Below are 23051 nucleotides of genomic sequence, written 5' to 3'. Positions count from 1 at the left end.
CCCATATGGATATCCAGTTGATCCGGCATTACTTACAGGAAAGACTGTCTTTTCCCACTGCTGTACAAGGCTCATGTGTCATATATCAATTGTCCTACACGCATAGGTCTGTTTCTGGTTCCTCTGTTATGTTCCATTGGTTTATTCTTATTTCCTTGGGTCGGTACCACATTTTCCTAATTGTTGTAACTTTACGTTACATTTAGGTATTCTGTGGAACAAATCGTCTTACCCGAGGAGTCCAGCTTGTTTGCCCCTCGTGGGGCAGAGCCACCCTCCCACACTGGCCTCCAAGGCACAGCCACCGTGTGCAGTCTCTGTGTTGCAGTCAAGGATGACAGGGCTTGTAGGCATCCTCGTGCTGCGGGCCACACCTCCACCTGGAGGCCTGGTACTGGGGACCTTGCCAAGCAACTCTGCCAAGACTCTCTCACTGGGGTAGAGGAAACTTGAGCACACTTTTCCCCACTCTAACTCTGTATTCGGTACTTTTCCACTCCCGGCTCTCCCCCGCCCCCCTTCCTCCTGGCCCCCAGGAGTGCTCTCTTGGCAGTGAGACAGTCCCCACAGCCGGGCTGATTCTCCTGCCCCTTGCCTGATGCTGTCAGATGAGTAAGAATGGAACACTGGAGGTGCCAGCACTTTCTCGTGTTGAGCGTCTCGTTAATGCCGTAGCAGGGATTCAAGGCTTAGCTGTACTTGTTTTTTTTTTTAATGTTTATTTATTAATTTTGAGAGAGAGAACACAGGAGGGGCAGGGAGAGGGAGAGAGAGAAAGAATCCCAAGCAGGCTCCTCTCTCTCAGCATCTCAGCACAGAACCTGATGCGGGGCTCGAACCTATGAACCGTGAGATCGTGACCTGAGCCAAAACCAAGAGTTGGACGCTCAACCAGCTGAGCCACCCAGGTGCACCTCTGACTTTAATTTTTTCTTTTTTAATTTTTTTTTTTTTTTTAACGTTTATTTATTTTTGGGACAGAGAGAGACAGAGCATGAACGGGGGAGGGGCAGAGAGAGAGGGAGACACAGAATCGGAAGCAGGCTCCAGGCTCTGAGCCATCAGCCCAGAGCCCGACGCGGGGCTCAAACTCACGGACCATGAGATCGTGACCTGAGCTGAAGTTGGACGCTCAACCGACAGAGCCACCCAGGCGCCCCTGATTTTTGTCTGTGTTAACTGACCACCAACACCTGGCAGCTGGTGCACGAAATGGTATGAGAGTGTACAAGTGGACTTAGTGTCATTATGATCAACTAGACTTTTGTTATGTAACCAGCACCTCCCCCCACCCCCAGCTACCACCCCAAATCTGTTGCTTATGGTACGGGACTTAGTCTTGCTTATGTTGTGTGTCAGCTGTGGCTCACGTGCAGATCTGCACACGTTCTCTCCACTCCAGGACCCAGGCTTGAGGAGTAAAAGAAAAACGGTGGTGGGAAGACACAGTGGCTTTTTTTTTTTTTTAATTTTTTTTTCAACGTTTTTTATTTTTTTTGGGACAGAGAGAGACAGAGCATGAACGGGGGAGGGGCAGAGAGAGAGGGAGACACAGAATCGGAAACAGGCTCCAGGCTCCGAGCCATCAGCCCAGAGCCTGACGCGGGGCTCGAACTCACGGACCGCGAGATCGTGACCTGGCTGAAGTCGGACGCTTAACCGACTGCGCCACCCAGGCGCCCCAAGACACAGTGGCTTTTACAGGAGAAGCATATATCGTTTGCATTTATGTTTCATTCGCCAAAGCAGGTCAAATAGCCAAGCTTAACGATAGGGTGGGGGAAAATAATCCTTACAAAGATGGCAATGAGGAACCAAAAAAAATTTATAAAATCTGCCATCGAGAGGGCCAATGTTTATGGAATGCTTTCTGTGTCGGGGCTTTTTCTGAGTGCCTTATGTGTGTATTTGTCAATAACAAACAGTGCTATGAGATACATACCACTACCATTTTACAGCTGCAGAAGTTGAGGAACAGAGACATTAAATAACTTGGTCATTTGGCCAGGAAATGGTCAAGCCGGGGACTGAAACCACGAGTGTAAGGTGACGACCTGTTCTCTTAACTACTAAGCTGTAACGTGAAAGTTTCAACATGAAGGTTGTTCTTATGCCATCGTGGGCTTCAAGGAGCCAGTGTGTTATGCTGGTAAAAACTTTCAAGGTGAGATTCGAGAGCCCTTGGTTCCAACCTGTTTTTACCTCTAAGTAACCATCTTAGGCTAGACTAATGCCACCGAGCTGAGCCTCAGTTTCTATATCCTTAAAAATAAAGGAGACATGTCAAATATGTTGACATCCCTTCCAGCTTTGAGATTTTCGTAATCTCTCCAGATAGGTAGTAAAATGCTTCGCTGATGTGATGGCCTCTTTAGTCTGCTCCTTTATATGTGGTTACGTTCACAGGTGACTTGAAGAAGTGTTGCGTCTCCTCCCTAGTCCCTTCCTTCTGTTTTACTTCTATTTTACGTTAGTGAGAATACTACTAGTAGTAGTAACTTCCACCTATTGGGACCTTCTCTGTTCCAGGTACCTTTTCAAGCTCCTTCGGTAAATTATTTCATTTAAAAATATAGATGCTAGGGGCGCCTGGGAGGCTCAGTCCGTTAAGCCTCCGACTTCGGCTCAGGTCACGATCTCGCGGTCCGTGAGTTCGAGCCCCGCGTCGGGCTCTGTGCCGACGGCTCAGAGCCTGGAGCCTGCTTCAGATTCTGTGTCTCCCTCTCTCTCTCTGCCCCTCCCCCGTTCATGCTCTGTCTCTCTCTGTCTCAAAAATAAATAAAAACATTAAAAAAATTTAAAAGATATATAGATGGTATACTTAGAAGAGAAGAAAGGCTGAAAAAAGTGCTCTCAAACATCCATATTTGAGCACTTTTAAAACACAGGAAAATAGCCCAAAGAAAGCAAAGGGAAAGAGCAGAAATTAATGAGAAACACGTGTACAGTCTTACTTAGGACTTTCTCATATGAAAAGCCCTATTCTGGGTGATTTCTCTCCTAGGCTGCTCTCATTTGTTACATTTGACTCCTTTCCCCCCTCTAAGGAAGGGGTGCCTATTTCATGATCAACCTGTTCTTTCAGAGGGTGACTCCTGGCCTTAGACAAGGAGTCTGTCTCCCTGCAGAGTTTTGCGGAAGTCTAGCACAGAGGACTAAATGGGAACATTCCCCAGGGCCTCCACAAGTCCAGGGGCTTCTGAATAGCTCAGCCAAGTGAGGGAGGAGCCCCTTTGAGGACTCACAGCTTGCACTGCTTCAAGCCAAGGACAGTATCACTCTGATAAAGGGATAAGTCTCACTGATAAGTATCTGATAAGTATCACTCTGGTAAAGACACTTGGGAGAACCTGCCCTGAAGTTCACTTCTGTCAGTGCCCTGGGAGTGGGAAATTCTCCCTTCACCTTGCCCACAATTTCAGCTTCAGCTGTGATAAAAGCATCTGCTGCTCAGTCTAACGTGAGTGATCCAGAAATGCCTCTCCCTGAGAAAACGAACCCTGGAGCACCAGCAGTCCTGACTGAGCCCCAGCAGACTTGAGGAAACCCTATGAGGATTCTCAGCCCGGAAGGACCTTCAGTGTAAACCCAGGTCCCGTGGCACTGCACAGCAGAGAAGCCACCCAAAGGAGAGTCCCACGAGAGTGAAGAATGTGGCAAAGCCTGCGGATACTGGGAGGGTCTTGTCAGGTGTCAGAGGACCCGTGAGGATCTCTTCAGTGCTATAAATGTTCGTGTGAGCTCAGCTCTCATCAAACAGAAACAAATTCATCTTGGACGGGAGTGCGTAGGCGGAAGGTCTCCATTTGGAAGCAGCGCTTCTTGCCAGAAAACCCGTAAATGGAAAAATGTGGGAAGGCCTTCACTAAGATCAGTCTTCTCCATCAGTAAATACACCCTGGAGCAAAGCCCTATATGTGTGACTGCTCTGGGGACCTTTCAGCGTCAGCTCAGTTCTTACAGTGGATCAGAGATTCCTCTTTGAGTGTAAGTGATACGGGAAAGCCTTCAGTCAAAGTTCAAATCTTACCAGACATCAGTCTGTACTGGAGAGAAGTCTTACGCCTGGGGCAGGTATGAACTTCTTTCTTCAGACATCAAAGGATACACAACAAAAATAAACTTCAATTGTCAAATATATGGTAAAGGTGCAGCACGGGACTTTCTCAACATCAAGCATCACAGTTAAATAGGAAGAGCATGCAGCTCTTGATCTCGGGGTCATGAGTTTGAGCCCCATGTTGGGCCTAGAGATTATTAAATAAATAAAAACTTTAAAAATCCAACTGCATACGATCATTTGAGCATTTTATGGAATTAAGACAAGTGTTTGTTAGAGACTTTGTCAGGTCACTTCATGGGGAAAGGTGAATTAAAACATCTGTGACAGATCTCTATGGGTATTGAACTGTCTTTGGCACAGTTAGCTTTCATTTTCTGTAGCAAAGGTAGAGAATGGGGGGAAAGTCTTTATTCACAACCTTTGATGATTGAAACGTTACTACATTTATTTTTGGCTTGGAATTCATGATGCTAATTAAAATAGTTTTTCTAAGAATGATTTTGACATTAATTCCTGTGACGCATTTCTACCAGACTTACTCCCTTTTATTTTTAGAGTGTTAGTATCTGGGAAATGCTGCAGATATCTGTGGTTTGGTAAATCGTTTCACAGAACTTCCTATGCCTTTGGGCAGAAAAAGTAGATGAAGACACATGGGTGGGCCATGTGAACTTGTGATTTGCTAAACAACAGACCAAATTTACCTTGTTCACTTTGTGTGTCTAATATATGGAAGGAATAGTGACCCATGTGCTCAGTGAAGGGTTCTGCTTGTGGGTTGGTAGCAAGTCAGCCTGAAGAGGGAGCTGTCACAGTTTGTCATCAGATCTCCCGCCTTCCCAGGCCTGTCCACAAATGAGAGCGGTTATTATTCAGTGTGGATTCGTTGTGAACTCACTTCATGGAATATAATCATTGGTCTGTGTGTGGCCTTTTGTTTTTACACATTTTATTTTATCTCTACCCCCCATCCCAGTCCCATTTCTCCCAGTTCCTTCCAGTCACCCGTAAATCGTTGTGTTCTATCTCATTCTATGCCCTTCTGCTTTTTGAAGCCAATGAATTGTGAATAACAATTCACTTGGCAGGTCGAATCCTCTGCTGTGAGGTGGTTACTTAAGTCATTTGCTCTAATGACTAAGTGAAAGCCATTTAGGGTGTTCGCCAGCTTTGCTCTGAACACCTTTGGGAGTGTTTTTCTGGGGAGCATACACAGGAACGAAACTGCTGGCCCACAGGTTACGCACAGTGTAAATTGCACTGGCACGTAATTGTTCTTTTTCCGTGTGAACTAACAGATCTATCCGGTATCTTAACCTGATGGTGATATCACCCGGCCCACATGGGTTTTGAGAGCTGCAGACTTCCAAACAATGCAGGTACTTTCTCATCTGGTGGCGCCGTGGGGTGAGGCAGATCTCCAAGATAGAAATAAAGAAACCTCAACTTCAAAAATAATGCCTGACTTCTCAGGGTCTGGTGATGCGAACTGATACTGCTACTTAAAATGCAGTGCGATCCTAAAAGCTACATACCAGACCATGCTGTGTGTAAAGGGGAAACAAAATACTTTTCTAAGAACATCCCAGAAAGGGAGTGTAGCAGGTGCAAAGGTGCTGACATACTGGAGAAACAGCACGGCCGGTGAGACAGCAAGAAGAGAGGAGGACACAGGTGAAGGGAGATGGCCTATAGAAATGACCTTTGGGTTTTACCCTGAGTGAAATGGAAAGCTTATGCTGGATTTTAAGCAAAGATGTGGCGTAATCGGTCCTAGGCTTTGAAAGGATTCCTCTAGCTGCCTTGTGAAGAATATAAAGGGACAGGAGTGGGAACTAGGAGAACGGTTAGGAGCCAATGAGGTAATCTGGGCAGGAACCCACAGTGCCTTGGACACAGGTGCTCAGCAGAGGTGGTGATCCATCACCTCAGAGAAGTGATGGATGCTGGTTACACATCGAAGACCATGACACAAGGATTTTGCTCATGGATGAGATCGAAAGAAGAGGCAAGAATGACCCAAGTGTTTTGGCGTGGAAGAACAGAGCGACCTTAACAGAGATGAGAGGATGCGGCCGGAACAGTTAGTTTTGAACAAGTGAATGTGGGATATAAGTTAGTGCCTCCCAGAAGTTTGGCTGTTTGAGAAAAAAGGAACATTCTCGGCACGGTCTGCCTGTCAGCCCAGAGCATTCTTCAGCCACACCGGGCTGAGTCCCAGATGAAAGACTTTTCTTACAGGCACTTCCCTCTTCCTCCACCCAGCTGCTCCTGAAGACCGGGGACTTACGAAAGCAGTATTTTCTCAGCCTCATTGTAGAAAGGACATAGACGTAAATGGCTGAGTGACATCCTGGAGTTGTCTGATTTAAATTTACAGAATGAGATAAACTGCCTGCCTCTGAGAGTTACAGCAGGTCAGTTCTAACCTCCGAGTCCATAGTTTCTTGGGAAATATTACCTGTGGTATATTCTTCTTTTTGAAGAGTAATCAAATTAGTGATATGTAAATGTTCTCTTAGGTTAGAATGTTAAAATAGGAGTTGGAACGGAAATCACTTAATAGCTATTCAGCCTGCAAGAACATGCACCCAGAATTCTGCTTGGGGTAATGGTGGACAGAGTCCTATGGACCAGTTCTCCCACTGAGAAGTGGGGACGCTGGGCAAAATGCTTTTTAAAAAAATCTATCCAAACACATTAAAGAGCTAATTTGAGAATAAAAGATTAGAGTGAAAGAGTATGTATATTTAAGGAGATGATCCTTTCTTTGGGCATCTTCTGATTCTGGAAAGGGTACCGAGAGGGTGAGTCAAACTCTTGATAGGGTCACAGAAAAAAAGTCACCAAAATTGGATTCTGGAGACTGCCAACGTAGGAGGTAGTGCAGGTAAATGCCCTCACTCTAGTATGTGGGACCCCAAAGACTGTCCTCTAAAAGTACACGAACCACACATAGGCTCTCACAGGGGCCACTGCTCTGCTTTGAATCCTAATCTCTACAGTGGATTTAAGTGATTCCATAATGCCAGTGCCCACGGGTACTGGGAGGTCGTCTCTATAAGAATGTAATATTCTCTTAGGTCTGAAACTATTTCTATAAGCAATTTTGCAAAAATAAATTTTAAAAATTAGGAACATGAGAAGACAAATGACACAAAATCCAAGAGAAGCAACTGATAGTAGAAACACATCTGGGAGGAACACCTGGGTGGCTCAGTTGGTTAAGCCTCTGACTGTCGATTTTGGCTCAGGTCACAATCTCCTGGTTCATGAGTTTGAGCCCCACATTGGGCTCTGCACCCGCTTGGGATTCTCCTGTCTCTGCTCCACCCTAACCCTCTCAAAAATCAATTTTTAAAACTTAAAAATTTAAGTTAAAATGGATCAAAGATGTAAAGGTGAGAGCTAAAACTTTAAAACATTTAGAAGAAATCTGGTGTAAATATGACCTTGGGTTAAGGCAGTGATTTCTTCAGTAACACCAGAAACTCAAGAAACAAAATTAAAAATAGAGAAATTGGACTTCATCAAATTACAAACCTTTTTTGCTTCAAAGAACACTATCAACAAAATGAAAAGACCTCCCATGGAACAGAAGAAAATATTGGCAAGTCATGTATCTGATAAGGGTCTAGTACCCAGGATACATAAAGAACTCTTACAACTCAGCAACAAAAAGACTGACAACCCAATTTAAAAATGGTCAAAGGTTTTGAATAGATATTTCTTCCAAGAAGATATGCAAATGGACAATAAGTCCATGAAAAGATGCACATCATTCTACATTAGGAAAATTCAAATCAAAGCCATGAGATACCACTTCACACCCAGTAATGTAGCTATAATAAAGATAGGAACAGATGTTCACAGGGATGTAGAGAAATTAGAACCCTCCTGCATTGCCGGTGAAAATATAAAATGGTGTAGCCATCTTGGAAAATCGTTTAGAAGTTCCTCAGAAACTTAGAGTTAAACAAAGAGTTACCATATAACCCAGCAATTCCCCTCCTAGTTACATATTTTTTAAAAAATTTGAAAACAGGTGTTCAAATAAAAACTACATATGGGGGCGCCTGAGTGGCTCAGTCGGTTAAGTGTCTGACTTCAGCTCAGGTCATGATCTCACAGTCTGTGAGTTTGAGCCCCGAGTCGGGCTCTGTGCTGACAGCTCAGAGCCTGCAGCCTGCTTCAGATTCTGTGTCTCCCTCTCTCTCTGCCCCTCCCCTGCTCACACTGTCTCTCTCTGACTCAAAAATAAATAAAAACATTTAAAAAAAAAAAAACTGTACATATGGGAATGCAAGCTGGTGCAGCCACTCTGGAAAACAGTATGGAGGTTCCTCAAAAAACTAAAAATAGAACTACCCTACGACCCAGCCATTGCACTACTAGGTATTTATCCATGGGATACAGGTGTGCTGTTTCGAAGGAGCACGTGCACCCCAATGTTTATAGCACCAGTATCAACAATAGCCAAAGTATGGAAAGAGCCCAAATGTCCATCGATGGATGAATGGATAAAAAGATGTGGTATATATACACAATGGGGTATTACTCGGCAATCAAAAAGAATGAAATCTTGCCATTTGCAACTACGTGGATGGAACTGGAGGGTATTATGCTAAGTGAAATTAGTCAGAGAAAGACAAAAATCATATCACTTCACTCATATAAGGACTTTAAGAGACAAAACAGATGACCATAAGGGAAGGGAAACAATATAAAAACAGGGAGGGGGACAAAACAGACAAGACTCATAAATATGGAGAACAAACTGAGGGTTGCCGGAGGGGTTGTGGGAGGGGGGATGGGCTAAATGGGTAAGGGGCACTAAGTAATGTACTCCTGAAATCATTGTTGCACTATATGCTAACTAATTTGGATGTAAATTTTAAAAAATAAATTAAAAAAAAAACTGTACATAAATGTTCACAGTAGAACTATTCATAATAACCAAAAAAGTAGAAACAATCCATTTCTGTTGATTAATAAATGAATAAACAATTGTGCTATAATCATATAATGGTACATTATTCAACCATAAAAAGGAATGAAGTATTTATACATGCTGTAACATGGATGAACCTTGAAAACATTACACTAAATGAAGGAAGACAAAAAAAGGCCACATAGTGTATGATTCTATTTTACAAAATGTCCCAAATAGGAAAATCCACAGAGACAGAAAGTAGATTCATGGTTGCCAGGGGTGAGAGGTATGGGAAGTGACTGGTAATGTAAACAGAGATAGAAACTTTAAAAATTAATGAAAAGGAAATAATAATAAAAAACACCATAACAAATGAAGAATGCTTTGAAGGACTCATCAATAGACTGGACAATCATTAGACACTACTAATGGTGTGGATTTATTTTGGGGTGATGAAAATGTTCTAGAATTAGATAGTGATGATGGTTTCTCAAATTTGTAAATATACTAAAAATCACTGAATATTACACGTTAAGAGGATGAATTTTATGTCCTGTGAATTATATCTCAATAAAAAATATTAAAATCTATTCATTCCATGTAGGGGAAGGGAATACCCAGGCCTGGTCTTACCTTCCCATACAGGGGAAGAGCAAGCCCCAGCCTGTTCTGTCCTTCCTGTCTCATGTAAGGAAGGAAAGGGAACAAAAACTGAGAAGAACTTGTGAATATCACAGTCCAAGGCCACAGACTCCCTGAAAGACTGAAACCTAATCTCAGGACTCTAGAATGCTGCTCTCCCCTCACCCTATCGCCACATTAATAGGGATCCTATATAACAAGGGAAACAATTGGAACAATTGCACAGCTTAGTTCTATTTAAGAAGTCCAGAGGGAAACCCAGAAGCAAAAGGTAAGGCAAAAACACAAACACCAGACCAAACTTTAGCTCTGATACCTACAGCTATAGCAAACAATAAATACCCAAATTCTACCTACAAACACATAAAATCCCGCACTATTTATCTAACGACCTATTTACCTCAGTTCTTTTTACCTAGTTTATTATGTCTGGTTTTCAAAGAACAACAACAAAAGAAGGCACACTAAAAGGTAAAAAGCAGGGGCACCTGACTGGCTCAGTCGATAGTGCATGTGACTCTTGATCTCAGGGTCATGAGTTTTAGCCCTATGTTGTAGAGATTACTAAAAAATAATAATCACATTTTAAAATTTAAAGTAAGGTAGCAGTAATCAAAACTAAACTTAGATTCAGCAGAGATGTTGGAATTACCAGACCAGGAATTTAGAAGAACTATGATTAATATGCTAAAGGCTCTAATGGGAAAAGTAAACAACATGCAAGAACAGACGGGTAATGTAAACAGATGGAAACTTGAAGAATTAATGAAAAGGAAATAATAATAATAAACACCCTAACAAATGAAGAATGCTTTGAAGGACTCATCAATAGACTGGACGAGGCCAAAGAACCAGAGAGGTTGAAGAAATGTCACCGATAGAAACTTGCCAAACTGAAAGGCAAGGAGAAAAGAATTAAAAGGAGGGAAAAGAATAAGAACTTTGAGGCAAAAGGCAAAGTATAATTCATATGCTAAGGGAGAGGAATGAAATCAGATAAAATGCTCAATTAAAGCCTCAGAAGGCAGAAAGAGTGGAAGAAGAAAAAAAAAAAAAAACAAGAGCCATGAATAGAAAACAGTAACAAAAATTATAGGTATTAACTGAACTATATCAATAATCACTTCATTTAAAAAATTTTTTTAACATTTATTCATTTTTCAGAGACAGAGTGTGAGTGAGGGAGGGGCAGAGAGAGAGGGAGACACAGAACTGGAACCAGGCTCTAGGCTCTGAGCTGTCAGCACAGAGCCCAATGCGGGGCTCAAACTCACAAACTGTGAGATCAGGACCTGAACTGAAGTTGGACGCTTAACCAACTGAGCCACCCAGGGGCACCAATAATCACTTCATTTTTTTTAAGTTTTATTTATTTTTAAGTAATCTCTACACCCAATGTGGGGCTTGAACTCATGACTCTGAGATCAAGAGACACATGTTCCTCCAACTAAACCAGCTAGGTGCCCTTCAATAATCACTTTAAAATCAGTGGTCTAAATATACCAATTGAAAGACAGAGGCTGGTTAAATAAAATTTAAATTAAAAAAAAAAAAAGGCAGGTGGGGGGAACCTCCTAGATCATTAAAAAAAAGAAAGACTGAATTAAAAACAAAGGAAAAAGGGGTGCCTGGGTGGCTCAGTCGGTTAAGCATCCGACTTTGGCTTAGGTCATGATCTCACGGTTCGTGAGTTCGAGACTCACGTAGGGCTCTGTGCTGACAGCCTGGGGCGTGCTTCGGATTCTGAGTCTCCCTCTCTCTCTGTCCTTCCCCCACTCATGCTCTCTCTCTCTCTCTCTCTGTCAAAAATAAATAAACATTAAAAAAATTTTTTTAATTAAAAAAAGAAATCAAGACCCAACTTTTAAGTTCTCTACGAGAACCACTCTTTAAATGTAAAGACACAGATTAAAGAGATGAGGAAAGATACACCATGCTAACACTCATCATACAAAAGGTGGAGGGCTGCCTGGGGGCTCAGGCAGTTAAGCGTCCAACTTTGGCTCAGGTCATGATCTTACAGCTGGTTTGTGGGTTTGAGCCCCATGTCTGGTTCTGTGCTGACAGCTCAGAGCCTGGAGCCTGCTTCAGATTCTGTGTCTCCCTCTCTCTCTGCCCCTCCCCTGCTCACACTCTGTCTCTCTCTGTCTCTCAAAAATAATAAAACAAAAACAAAAAAGGTAGAGTAGAGGTGCTTGGGTGGCTCAGTCAGTTAAGCATCCCACTCTTGATTTGGCTCAGGTCATGATCTCATGATTCGATTCGTGAGATTGAAACCCTGAGCCTGCTTGGGATTCTCTCTCTGCCCCTCCCCCGCTTGTGCTTTCTCTTTTTCTCTCTCAAAATAAAATAAACTTGAAAGAAAGAAAGAAAGAAAGAAAGAAAGAAAGAAAGAAAGAAAGAAAGAAAGAAAGAGTGTGAATGGAACTAAAGGGTATTATGCTAAGCGAAATTAGCCAGTCAGAGAAAGACAGATCTCATATGATTTCATGCATATGAGGAGTTTAAGATACAAAGCAGATGAACATAAGGGAAGGGAAGCAAAAATAATATAAAAACAGGGAGGGGGACAAAACGTAAGAGACTCTTAAATACAGAGAACAAACTGAGGGTTGCTGGAGGGGTTGTGGGAGGGGGGATGGGCTAAGTGGGCAAGGGGCATTAGGGAGGACACCTGTCGGGATGAGCACAGGGTGATACATAGGGGATGAATCACTGGAATCTACTCCTGAAATCATTATAGCATTGTATGCTAACTAACTTAGATGTAAATTACAAAATAATAAAAAAATTTAAAAGGAAGTTGTAGTAACTATATTAATCTTAGACAAAGCCAGCTTTAGAGCAAGAAAATTTACTGGGGATAAAGAGGGACATTACATAATGACAAAGGAGTCAGTTTTCCATGAAGACATTACAATATTTTATGTATATGCACCAAGCAATAGAGTGTCAAAATACAGAAGGCAAAAACTGGTACAAATGCAAGGAGAAATAGATGAATCCACTCTTAGATTTGGAGGCCTTAACATCCCTTTTTCAGTAATGGAAAAATCCAGTAGCCACAAAACGAGTAAGGACATAGTCGGATTGAATAACAGTGTCATTCAGTTGGTTGTAGTTGATATCTGTAGAATACTTTATCCAACAACAGCAGAATACTCATTTCTCTCAAGCACCCATGGAACATTCACCAATATTGGCCACAGTCCGATGGCCATAAAATACACCTTAACAAACTTAAAAGAATACAAATCATACTAAGTACGCTCTCAGACCACAACGGATTTAAAAGAAATCAGTAACAGAAAGATAAGTGGAAAATCCCAAAATATTTGGAAGTTAAACAACATACTTCTAAATAAAACATGGGTCAAATAAGTCTCAAGAGAAATATAAAAATGTTTTGAACTAAATGAATACTTCTCAAAATTTGTGCGATGAAGCAGAAACATTGTTTAGAGGAAAATTTATACCATTGAATGTATATATTAGAATAGAAAAGATGTCTAAAATCAAAAATGTAAGCTTCCATTTTAGGAAATTGGAAGAAGAGCAAATTAAGTCCAAAATGAGCAGAAGAAAAAGAAATAAAAGTTGGAGCAGATATCAGTGAAGCTGAAAATAGGAAATCAATAGAAAAAAATGAGTGAAACCAAAAGCTGTTTGTTTGTATTTTTTTTAAGATCAATAAAACTGATAAACTTCTAGCCAAGTTAGCTAAGGAAAAGAGAGAAAGAAGACACAAATTTTAATATCACTGTGGATTCTATAGATATTTAAAAAAGGAATATCATGAACAACTCTATGCCCACAATTTTTTAACCTAGATGAATCGTACCAATTTTTTGAAGGACACTACAATTCTGATTTCAATTACAATGTGTGGGTCTTTTTTTCCCACACCACCAAGCAGTTCTCAGATATCAGGTGGGTGTCATGCAATTCAACTTAATTCTGATACTATCTACCTGGAGATGGCATCAGATCTTCTCTGTTAAGGGCTCAGTCCTGCAAGACTGCCCCCTCTCCCCACCTAAGATGCCAATCACAAGTCCTAGGTTGTTACCTGAGCTTCAGACAACAAACTATAGATGGGAGGGACAAATGACCCCATCCTTTGGTTTGATTAATTTGCTAAAATGGCTCCAAAACCCAGGGAACCAGTTTACTTACTAGAATACTGGTTAATTATAAAAGGATAGAATTCAGGAACAGATGCACAGGGTAAGGTATTGAAGAATGGTGCAGGACTCCCATACCCTCTCTGAGCATACCACTCTTCCCAAATGTGTGTTCAGCAACCAGGGAGCTCTCCTAACCCCCTTCTTTTGGGTTTTTGTGGAAGCTTCATTACATAGACATGATTGATTAAATCATTGTCCATTGGTGATTGAACTCAATCTCCAGCCACCCCTTGCTGGTGGCGGGGGGGGGGGGGGGGGGGGGTGGTTTACTTAGAGTTCCAACCTTCTAATCACATGGTTGGCCCCTCTGACAACCAAGCCCCCACCCTGAGGTGCTTCCTAAAATTCACCCTATTAACATAACAAAAGATCTCTTTGTCACTCTCAACACTGAATGGGGAGGAAGACCAAATATATGGTTTTTATTACAAGTCACAAAATCACAAACACAATTACCAAAACTCACACAAGGAGAAATGGACAATCTGAGTTGGCCTATATCTATTAAAGAAATTAAAACAATAATTAATCTTCCCGAAGTACCAGGTACAGATAGGTTCACTGGTGAGTTCTACTAAATATTTAAATAAAAATTATGTGAATGCTGTACTATATCATTTTTTTTACATTTATTTATTTTAGAAAGAGAGCGAGCAGGGGAGGGACAGAGAGAGGGAGAGAGAGAATTCCAAGCAGGTTCTGCACTGTTAGCACAGAGCCCAATGCAAGGCTCAAACACATAAACTGTGAGATCATGACCTCAGCTGAAATCAAGAGTGGGACGCTTAACCAATTGAGCTATCCAGGCACCCCAATGCTGTACTATCTCTTAAAGATAATGAAAGCATAGAGGAATACTGCCTAATTCATTTTATGAGGCCAGTATTATCCCAATACCAAAACCAGACAAAGTTATTACAAGATGGGAAAACTGCAGACCAATATATATTTCATAGATAGATTGAAAAATCTTTACTAGAATATGAGTAAATTGATTCCAACAATGTATAGGAAGAACTGTATACTATATCCAAGTGAAATTTATTCTTGGTGTGCAAATCTGGTTCACTATTTGAAAATCAGTTAATGTAATTATCTCATCAATAGGCTAAAGAAGAAATGTCATGTATCAACAGATGCAGAAAAAGCATCTGACAAAATCTAACACATTCATTATAAAAACTCTCAGCAAACTAGGGATAGAGAGGGAACTTCCTCAACTTGTTAACATCTACAAAAACCTACAGCTAGCATTATATTTAATGGTAAAAAAAACAAATGCTTTCCTATTTAGATGAGGAAGAGGATAAAGACGTCCCTTCTCACCGTTCCCACTTAACACCATACTGGAAGACTTATGTAACACAACAAAATGAGAAAAAGAAATGAAAGTAATGTCGTTTGGGAAGGAAGAAATAAAACTGGCTGTTTGCCATAACACGATTGTCTCTGTAGAATATCCTAAAGAATACAAAAATAAAAATAAAAACCCTTCCTGGACCTAATAAGTGATTATAGCAAGGTGGCAGGATTGAGCTTAATACAGAAAAGTCAATTGCTTTCTTATATAACAACAATGAACAAAAGGATTTTGAAATTAACATTTACCTTAGCACCAAAAAGACAAATACATAATTTGGTATAAATCTAACAAAATGTATACAAGATCTCCATGAGGAAAACTATAAAACTCTGATGAAAGAAATCAAAGATCTAAATACAGTAGGAGATATTTCATGTACATGGATAGAAGACTCTGTTGTCATGATTGTCATTCCTCCCAATTAAATTATTAGATACAATATAATGCCAGTAAAATCCCAGTTAGTTCTTTTGTAGATACCAACAAATTGGTTTTTTTAATGTTTACTTATTTATTTTGAGAGAGAGAGAGAGAGAGAGAGAGCAAGCATTAGCGGGGCAGGTGCAGAGAGAGAGAATCCCAAGCAGGCTCCACACTATCAGCACAAAGCCCAATGCGGGGCTACATCCCATGACCATGAGATCATGACCTGAGCTGAAATCAAGAGTCGGACACTTAACCAACTAAGCCATCCAGGCGCCCCTCCAACAAATTGATTCTAAAGTCTATACAGAGAGGCCACAGACCCAGAATAGCTAACTCAGCATTGAAGGAGAACAACAGAGGACTGACACTCCCTGACTTCAAGACCGGTTATAAATCTACAGAGATCAAGACACATGATATTGGCAAAAACAATACACAAATAGATGAACAGAATGGAATAGAGAGCCCAGAAATAGACACATACTCCTGAGGTCCACACCAAGGAGGAACAGGAGGCTCTGAGTGTAGTGAAGGTGGAGGAAGAGAAGGACCCTTCCTGGGAGCAGAAGCCTGGATGGCTGGGGGAGGTGCACCTTTATCAGGAGGTCTTACGCCAGCGCTTCGGGCTCTTCCGTTACCAGGAGACGCCTGGGCCCCGTGAGGCGCTGCGCCGGCTCTGCGAGCTGGGCCGCCAGTGGCTGACCCCAGAAACACACACCAAGGAGCAGATCCTGGGGCTGCTGGTGCTGGAGCAGTTCCTGACCATCCTGCCCGCCGAGCTCCAGGCCTGGGTGCGGGGACAGCACCCGGAGAGCCGGGAGCAGGCGGTGACCGTGTTGGAGAGTTTGGAGACAGCACACAACAGGTGGGGAAAGGTTAATCCATCGTTCCTTGATTAGACACCAAGGGTCTGCCAGCAAAGAGAGGGGGCCTGTGTAAGCGAGGGGATTTCCGGCCCTTGTTGCTGGGCTAACGCGTTTTGTTTTGTCTTTGAAGCTCGTCCTTTTGTTTTCTTTTTGAAGCTCTGCTGCTTATGTGTTTTGTGTGAATTGATTATGACACAGATCTCTTTATTCTGCTTCCTGTATCCATAGGAATTGTTTACAACATGTTATTTTTTAGTAATCTCTACAACCAGCGAGGAGTTTGAACTTCGAACCCGAGATCGCGGGCTCCACTGAGCAGCCACGCGCCCCCGTAGCAGATTTTTTTAAATCAAATTTTGAGGTTTTAGCTATTGCCCGATATCTGTGATGGTCTTGTAAACCCAGCTCTACCTGTATGTCCTTAGGTTGAAGCCAAGCTCTACAAACAAGGACGTGGGACCTGTGAGCCTCGCAGATCAGCCCTGACCGTCCAGCCAAAGTGTGATCCTTGGGAGCACAGGCTTGTGCAAGAGAACAAAGCCTCAAAATGTGAATCCTGGTGGAGGTTTTGAAGCACTGAGTAGATCGCATCCGCCTGGGAGCTGTATTTCTGGCAAGAAAAGTGGTGTCTGGGGGTAGAATAAATTTAACACCAAAAGGTTATTTACAAAGTGAGCATATCCAGAGCTGATTTAATTTTGAATTAAGATATTCAAAATTGTTGAATTTTAGTTTTGTATTTATTTTATTTTATCTTATTTTATTTTATTTTATTTTATTTTATTTTATTTTATTTTATTTTATGTTCTGCTTAAGATAGCACTTTTCAATTCTATGAATCCAATCACCAAGGAACTATTTAAAAATATAGATGCCCATCGGGCGCCTGGGTGGCTCACGGTTGAGCATCTGACTTTGGATCAGGTCACCATCTCACTGTTAGTGGGTTCGAGCCCCACATCGGGTTCTGTGCTGACAGCTCAGATCCTGGAGCCTGCTTAGGATTCTGTGTCTCACTCTCTCTTCTCCTCCCCTGCTAGCTCTCTCTCAAAAATAAATGAACATTAAAAAAATAGATGCCCAAATCTACCATACATTTACTACAATAGATTCTAGTATTATATTTTTAAATTAATTATTAAAAGGGCTATTATTATAGAACAATAGTTTATATTTCAAAAATTGTAGTAGAGAAGGACATATAATGAAAATAAAAGTTCCATTCCAACATTCTCTAATATATACGTATTTCTAAAATCTTTCCATGCCTCTCAAGCCCCTGTCCCTCTTTTAGGTCAAGTGGGATTATTTTTATTATTGTTATTTTAATGTTTATTTATTTTTGAGGGATGGAGAAAGAGAGACAGAGCGTGAGCAGAAGTGGGGCAGAGAGAGAGGGAGACACAGAATCCAAAGCAGGCTCCAGGCTCTGAGCTGTCAGCACAGAGTTCTGTGGGGCTCGAACCCATTGACCATGAGATCATGACCTGAGCGAAAGTCAGACATTTAACCCACTGAGCCACCCAGGCCCCCCAGGTCAAATGGTATCCTGTATGGACTGTATTTTCTTATTTTCTATATTCTTGATGTTCCGGCATTGATCCTGGTGCCCCTGGGAGAGCTAGCTGATTCCTAGAGACAGTGGAGAACTCCCTGCAAGTACCCTTTTCATATTTGAACCAGATAATCCAGAGTCCGCTCCCCAGCCGGCTCCTTTATCAGGCTCCTTTATCAGACTCTCGCACACCAGTCCCCTATTTCTCCTGCTGTAAATCTCCCCGGGGCAAGGTGGTGGATAACCGCAGAACATCCCTGTAGAATCATTCAAACTATGCGATCCTGAGCTCATTCAGCAACCTACCCTACCTTGCCTATTCCTTCTCTGGAAAACTCCAGTAAAGCTCTAGGCCACACTCTCCCCTCTTCTGCCTCCTGCCTTCCTACGTGGCCTGCACGAGGTGCCACACCTGCTGTTCCTAGGGATCTGTGGAGATCGAAACTTCTTCATGATAGTCCTTCCCATGCCTCCTTGATTAAGACAAATCCTGGGTACATTTTAGTTTATTTTTTTAATATGCTCACCAACTTTTTAAAAAGTTTATTTGTCTTTTTTGAAAGAGAGAGCATAGGCAGGGTAGGGGCAGAGAGAGAGGGAGACAGAGGATCCAAAGCAGGCTCTGTGCTGGCAGCAGAGAGCCTGATGTGGGGCTCAAACTCACAAAACCATGAGATCGTGACCTGAGCCGAAGTCTGATGCTCAACTGGCCGAGCCGCCCAGGTGCCCCTAAATAATACTACTCTTATCAATAGAACTACTTTATTCATTTAATAGGTCTTTAGTTTTGTGTTGCATACATATATTATAATTAATTTACTAGTCTTCTGCTGATATACATCTAAGCTGTTTGTAGTATTTTTTTTTTTAACGTTTATTTATTTTTGAGACAGAGAGAGACAGAGCATGAATGGGGGAGGGTCAGAGAGAGAGGGAGACACAGAATCAGAAGCAGGCTCCAGGCTCTGAGCCGTCAGCACAGAGCCCGACGCGGGGCTCGAACTCACAGACTGTGAAATCATGACCTGAGCCGAAGTCGGCCGCTTAACCGACCAAGCCACCCAGGAGCCCCTGTTTGTAGTATTTTTATTACGCACAGTGCATCAGTGGGTGTCTTTATATAAAAGTCTATGACACTTGTGTGGAATTCCTGGGAGAAAAACTTCCCGTAAGTGCAGGCGCAGATGACAGGCACTGAATCGCCATGGTAGATCCATCACAGGGCAGTGAGGCTGCGGTGGTTGCCTGTGGAGCGAGTGCAGGGAGCACGCAGGGTGATGCAGAAAGACAAATGAGGATTCCTGTAGACCTGTGTCCCAGGCCAGATGTTACCACTTACCTGCCATGTGATCCTAGGCCACTTACTTAATTTTTAGGTTTCAGTTCCTAAATCTATTACCCAATTCATGGTGTTGCCGTGAGCATCACCAAAAACTGGCTGATGGATTGGCATTTCAGCTGTCTGTTTCCGTTACCAAACCACCCCCAAAACGTAGTGGCTGAAAGGAACGACCATGAATTGTCTCCCACACTTCTGAGGGTGTCTTCTGTTGCACGTGATACCAGTTTGTGTTATCCAGGGCCCTCCTGGGCTGTGCTGCCCAAAATACCTTGCTCCCTTGTCTCCTGCCTTATCAGGAGGCAGAAAACTAGGCCTCTAGAGACACTGTGATGGCCTCAGGTTCTCATGGGCTCTCCCGCCATCTCTCTAGAGGGTGACTGACCTTCTTACAGGGCAGCTCAGGATCTCAAGGACGCAGACGCACGGTGGTAAAGTCTTCGTCCCTGAGCTGACACAGCTTTACTTGCACCACAATCTGTTGAATAAAGTGGGTCACGGGCCAGCCCAGATCCTGTGTGGGCCGACTATTCCAGGGGAAAATACTGGAAGGTGTGTTTGGTGGGGACTTTTGGAAGATTCTTGGGGAATTTTCATTTCATTCCGCCATTTTGAGTTTAGATCTGGGCCAGGGCCCTGAGGGCCTTTATTTATTTATCTTCATTCTCTGTGACTCATAGGTGCAGTGAGTGTCAAAAACCATTAGGATGATGGCTTTCAATTATCTATCCTAATCTTTCATCAAAACCCTTTATATGGGACATGTGACACTTAAGTCATTGACTTGCTCTTCCAGCAGAAGGCTGAACCAGGACTATGAGTGGTGAATTTGCTCCAAAGCCAAGTTCCGCGGAAACGAGCACATTGGATGTTTTCTAGGATGCAAGATGTGGAGAAACTTCAATGTGAGGGCAAATCAGGACAGCAAAAGGTCGACCCCATAAGAGTAAAACAACACAAATGTAAGGAGTGTGGGCAGGCCTTTGCTCAGAGCTCAGGGGTGGTTTGCCCCTGGAGAATCCATACTCAGGAAAAACCCTATCAATGTAACCAGTGTGGGAATGCTGTCAGTTAGAAATCAGCCCTTCTTTCACACCAGGAAATTCATAATAAAATAAAACGATATCGGTATAATGAATGGGCGAAGGCCTTCAGTCAAGACACAGGCCTGGTTCGTCATCGGAGAATCCATACTGGGAAGAGACCCTCTGGGTGTAAAGAGTGCAGTAAATCATTTAGGCAAAGCTCACACCTTATTGGACATCTGAGGGTCCACACCAGAGAAGCCCTTCAGATGTCATGGATGTGGGAGGGCCTTCAGTCAGGGGTCGGGACTCACGGAGCATCAGAGAAGCCACACAGGAGAGAGACCCTACCTGTGTAAGGAATGGGGGAGAGCTTCCCGAGGGGGCACCAGCCTTACTCCACACCTGAGGATCCACAATGGGGAGAAGCCCCATCAGTGTGAGGAGTGTGGACGAGCCTTCATACAGAGGTCAAGACTTGTTCATCATCAGGGGATCCACAGAGGGCAGAAGTCTGCGTTTGTGTCCTAACTGTAAGAAAGCCTTTAATCATGCATCCGGCCTTACTGAACCACTCTAGAAAGCTATGCTGAATACAGACCCTATCGCTGTGTGGTAAGTTCGGGATGTCAGGATGTGGTGTGTCCATTCCGTTGTTATTCTAGGCCGTGAGACAGTCTGATGTCACACATCCGGTTGAAAGATCTGGCGGCATCAGGGGAACAGACTGCTCGCATCCTGCCTGACTCTGCAGGGAATGCTGCCCTGCCTCCTGCTCCTCCAGTCTCCTCCCTTGTGGTCCGTCTGCCCTTCTGCTTCCTGAAGTCCCTGTCATCACATACCCTGACTATCCCGACGACCCAGAGACTCGCGTGTTGTGGGCAGAGGACCACAAAGATGTCATGTGTGTTCCCTGCAGAGAACTTAGCAGGCTGCATGGGGATATGTGATGCTGTTTTTTGTTTTTTGTTTTTTGTTTGTTTTTTTTTAATTTTTAACATTTATTTATTTTTGAGAGACAGAGCATGAGCAGGGGAGGGGGAGAGAGAGAGAGAGAGAGAGAGAGAGAGAGACACAGAATCCGAAGCAGGCTCCAGGCTCTGAGCTGTTTGTTAGCACAGAGCCTGATGCGGGGCTTGAACTCACAAACTGAGAGATCATGACCTGAGCCGAAGTCAGACGTTCAACTGACTGAGCCACCCAGGCGCCCCTGTGATGCTGTTTTTAAAGTTACATAAATGAGGGGTGAACTAGGGAGAAGTTTTCAAATGACTGCTCAGTGAGGTAATTTGCCCTTTTGTTCATCTCCCCTTCACCCTGTTGGTGCCAGGGGTGGGGGGCCACCTGCCCTCATGTTCTGAGGATGGACAAACAGGTGACACCTGGTGCCGGACGGAGGTACACTCTCAGCACGACATCCAGGGCCACAGGGGAGCACGAGGAACAAACTGGGACTTTGGGATGCAGGCTTTGCAGTAACAAGAGGACGAGGTGGCCCCGATTTCTTGGGAGGATGTGACTGGCATGTTTGAATAATGTTGTGCACAGGTGAGGAGGTGAAACCCGGTAGGTTGAGGCTGAGGTGGAGGGCAGCTAGTCTAATGTTGAACCAGCCGGATGGGGAGCATTTCCTGCTGGGTGGGAGGCAGATCCGGCCAGAGCAGGAGAGCCCACTTAGGCCTAAGGGTCCCTGTGAGGCTCAAACACATCAAAGCAGCTCATGAAATTTTACGCCTTGCGGTGCACTTTGTCAGCTTAGGGGAAAGGCAGTTTTTAGGAAGGAGTTACAATGTATATTTGCATCCTCAACTCCGCACTTCATTCATACGTCCTCTTTTTTCCTTTTTAAATCTCAGTGATACACATTTCTCTTCCAGTTTATCTCTGGGGGAAAAGTCCCAGAATTACCTTTGGCCATCCAGCAGCCCAGGTGGATGTGCTCACATATTGTAGTGGGACTGAAGGGACATCAGGTGCCAGAGCCTCTAATCCTTCTCCTGCATCCTCCTTTTCTTTTTTTTTAAGTTTATTTTGAGTGAAAGAGAGAGTGGGGGAGGGGCCGAGAGACAGAACCCCAAGCAGGCTCCAGGCTGTCAGCACAGAGACCAATGTGGGGCTCGAACTCACCAACCGTGAGATCATGACCTGAGTTGAAACCAGAGTCAGAGGCTTAACCAAATGAGCAAGCCAGGTGGACCTCCCCCTTCTGACTTTCTTATGCTAAAAAACAGTAGATGTTTCAAGCTGAGGTCACCGCCCACTGTAATCGTCTGGACGCTGATGTTCTCATTATGCATTAGTGTATTTTTTCATCCTTGAAATAAACAGTCTGAGAAGCATTGGTGTCGTCTTCTACTTTGAATGAAATATACTTTTAACTACCAGGACTTAAGAAATTAGAAAGTTTATGGGGCACCTGGGTGGCTCAGTCGATTAAGCATCTGACTTCAGCTCAGGACATGAGCTCACAGTTCCTGGGTTTGTGCCCCGAGTCGGGCTCTGTGCTGACAGCTCGGAGCCTGGAGCCTGCTTCAGATTCTGTGTCTCCCTCTCTCTCTGCCCCTCCCCTGTTCGCTCTCTGTCTCTCTCACAAATAAATAAACATTAAAAAAGATTTAAAAAAAGAAATTAGAAAGCTTATAGAGAGTATAT

The 23051-nt window shown here is 43.2% G+C and overlaps 2 protein-coding genes across 5 annotated transcripts in view; both read left to right on the top strand.

Moving 5' to 3' along the window:
• The window catches only part of LOC102970180 (zinc finger protein 239-like), a 29717-nt gene extending 12574 nt beyond the window's left edge, over positions 1-17143 (top strand). For 3 of the 4 annotated variants that reach the window (XM_042985496.1, XM_042985494.1, XM_042985497.1), the window contains one exon: positions 16906-17143. The gene's annotated coding sequence lies outside the window, so the exon portion shown is untranslated. Of the gene's footprint in view, positions 1-206; positions 760-16905 lie in introns of those variants that run through there. The other variant, XM_042985495.1, reaches the window with a different exon arrangement.
• LOC122238471 (zinc finger and SCAN domain-containing protein 31-like) lies at positions 335-21247 on the top strand. Its single transcript, XM_042985393.1, is given in 5 exon segments — positions 335-391; positions 16091-16489; positions 16906-17029; positions 20196-20652; positions 20654-21247. Coding segments are annotated over 5 exon segments (1314 nt in total). The 3' UTR covers positions 20931-21247.
• The last annotated feature ends 1804 nt before the right edge of the window (positions 21248-23051 follow it).

Source organism: Panthera tigris, chromosome B2 (genome assembly GCF_018350195.1).
Source record: "Panthera tigris isolate Pti1 chromosome B2, P.tigris_Pti1_mat1.1, whole genome shotgun sequence".
Lineage (NCBI taxonomy): Eukaryota > Metazoa > Chordata > Mammalia > Carnivora > Felidae > Panthera > Panthera tigris.
The sequence above is the reverse complement of the archived record's forward strand: the minus strand, read 5'-3'. Positions and strand labels throughout refer to the sequence as shown.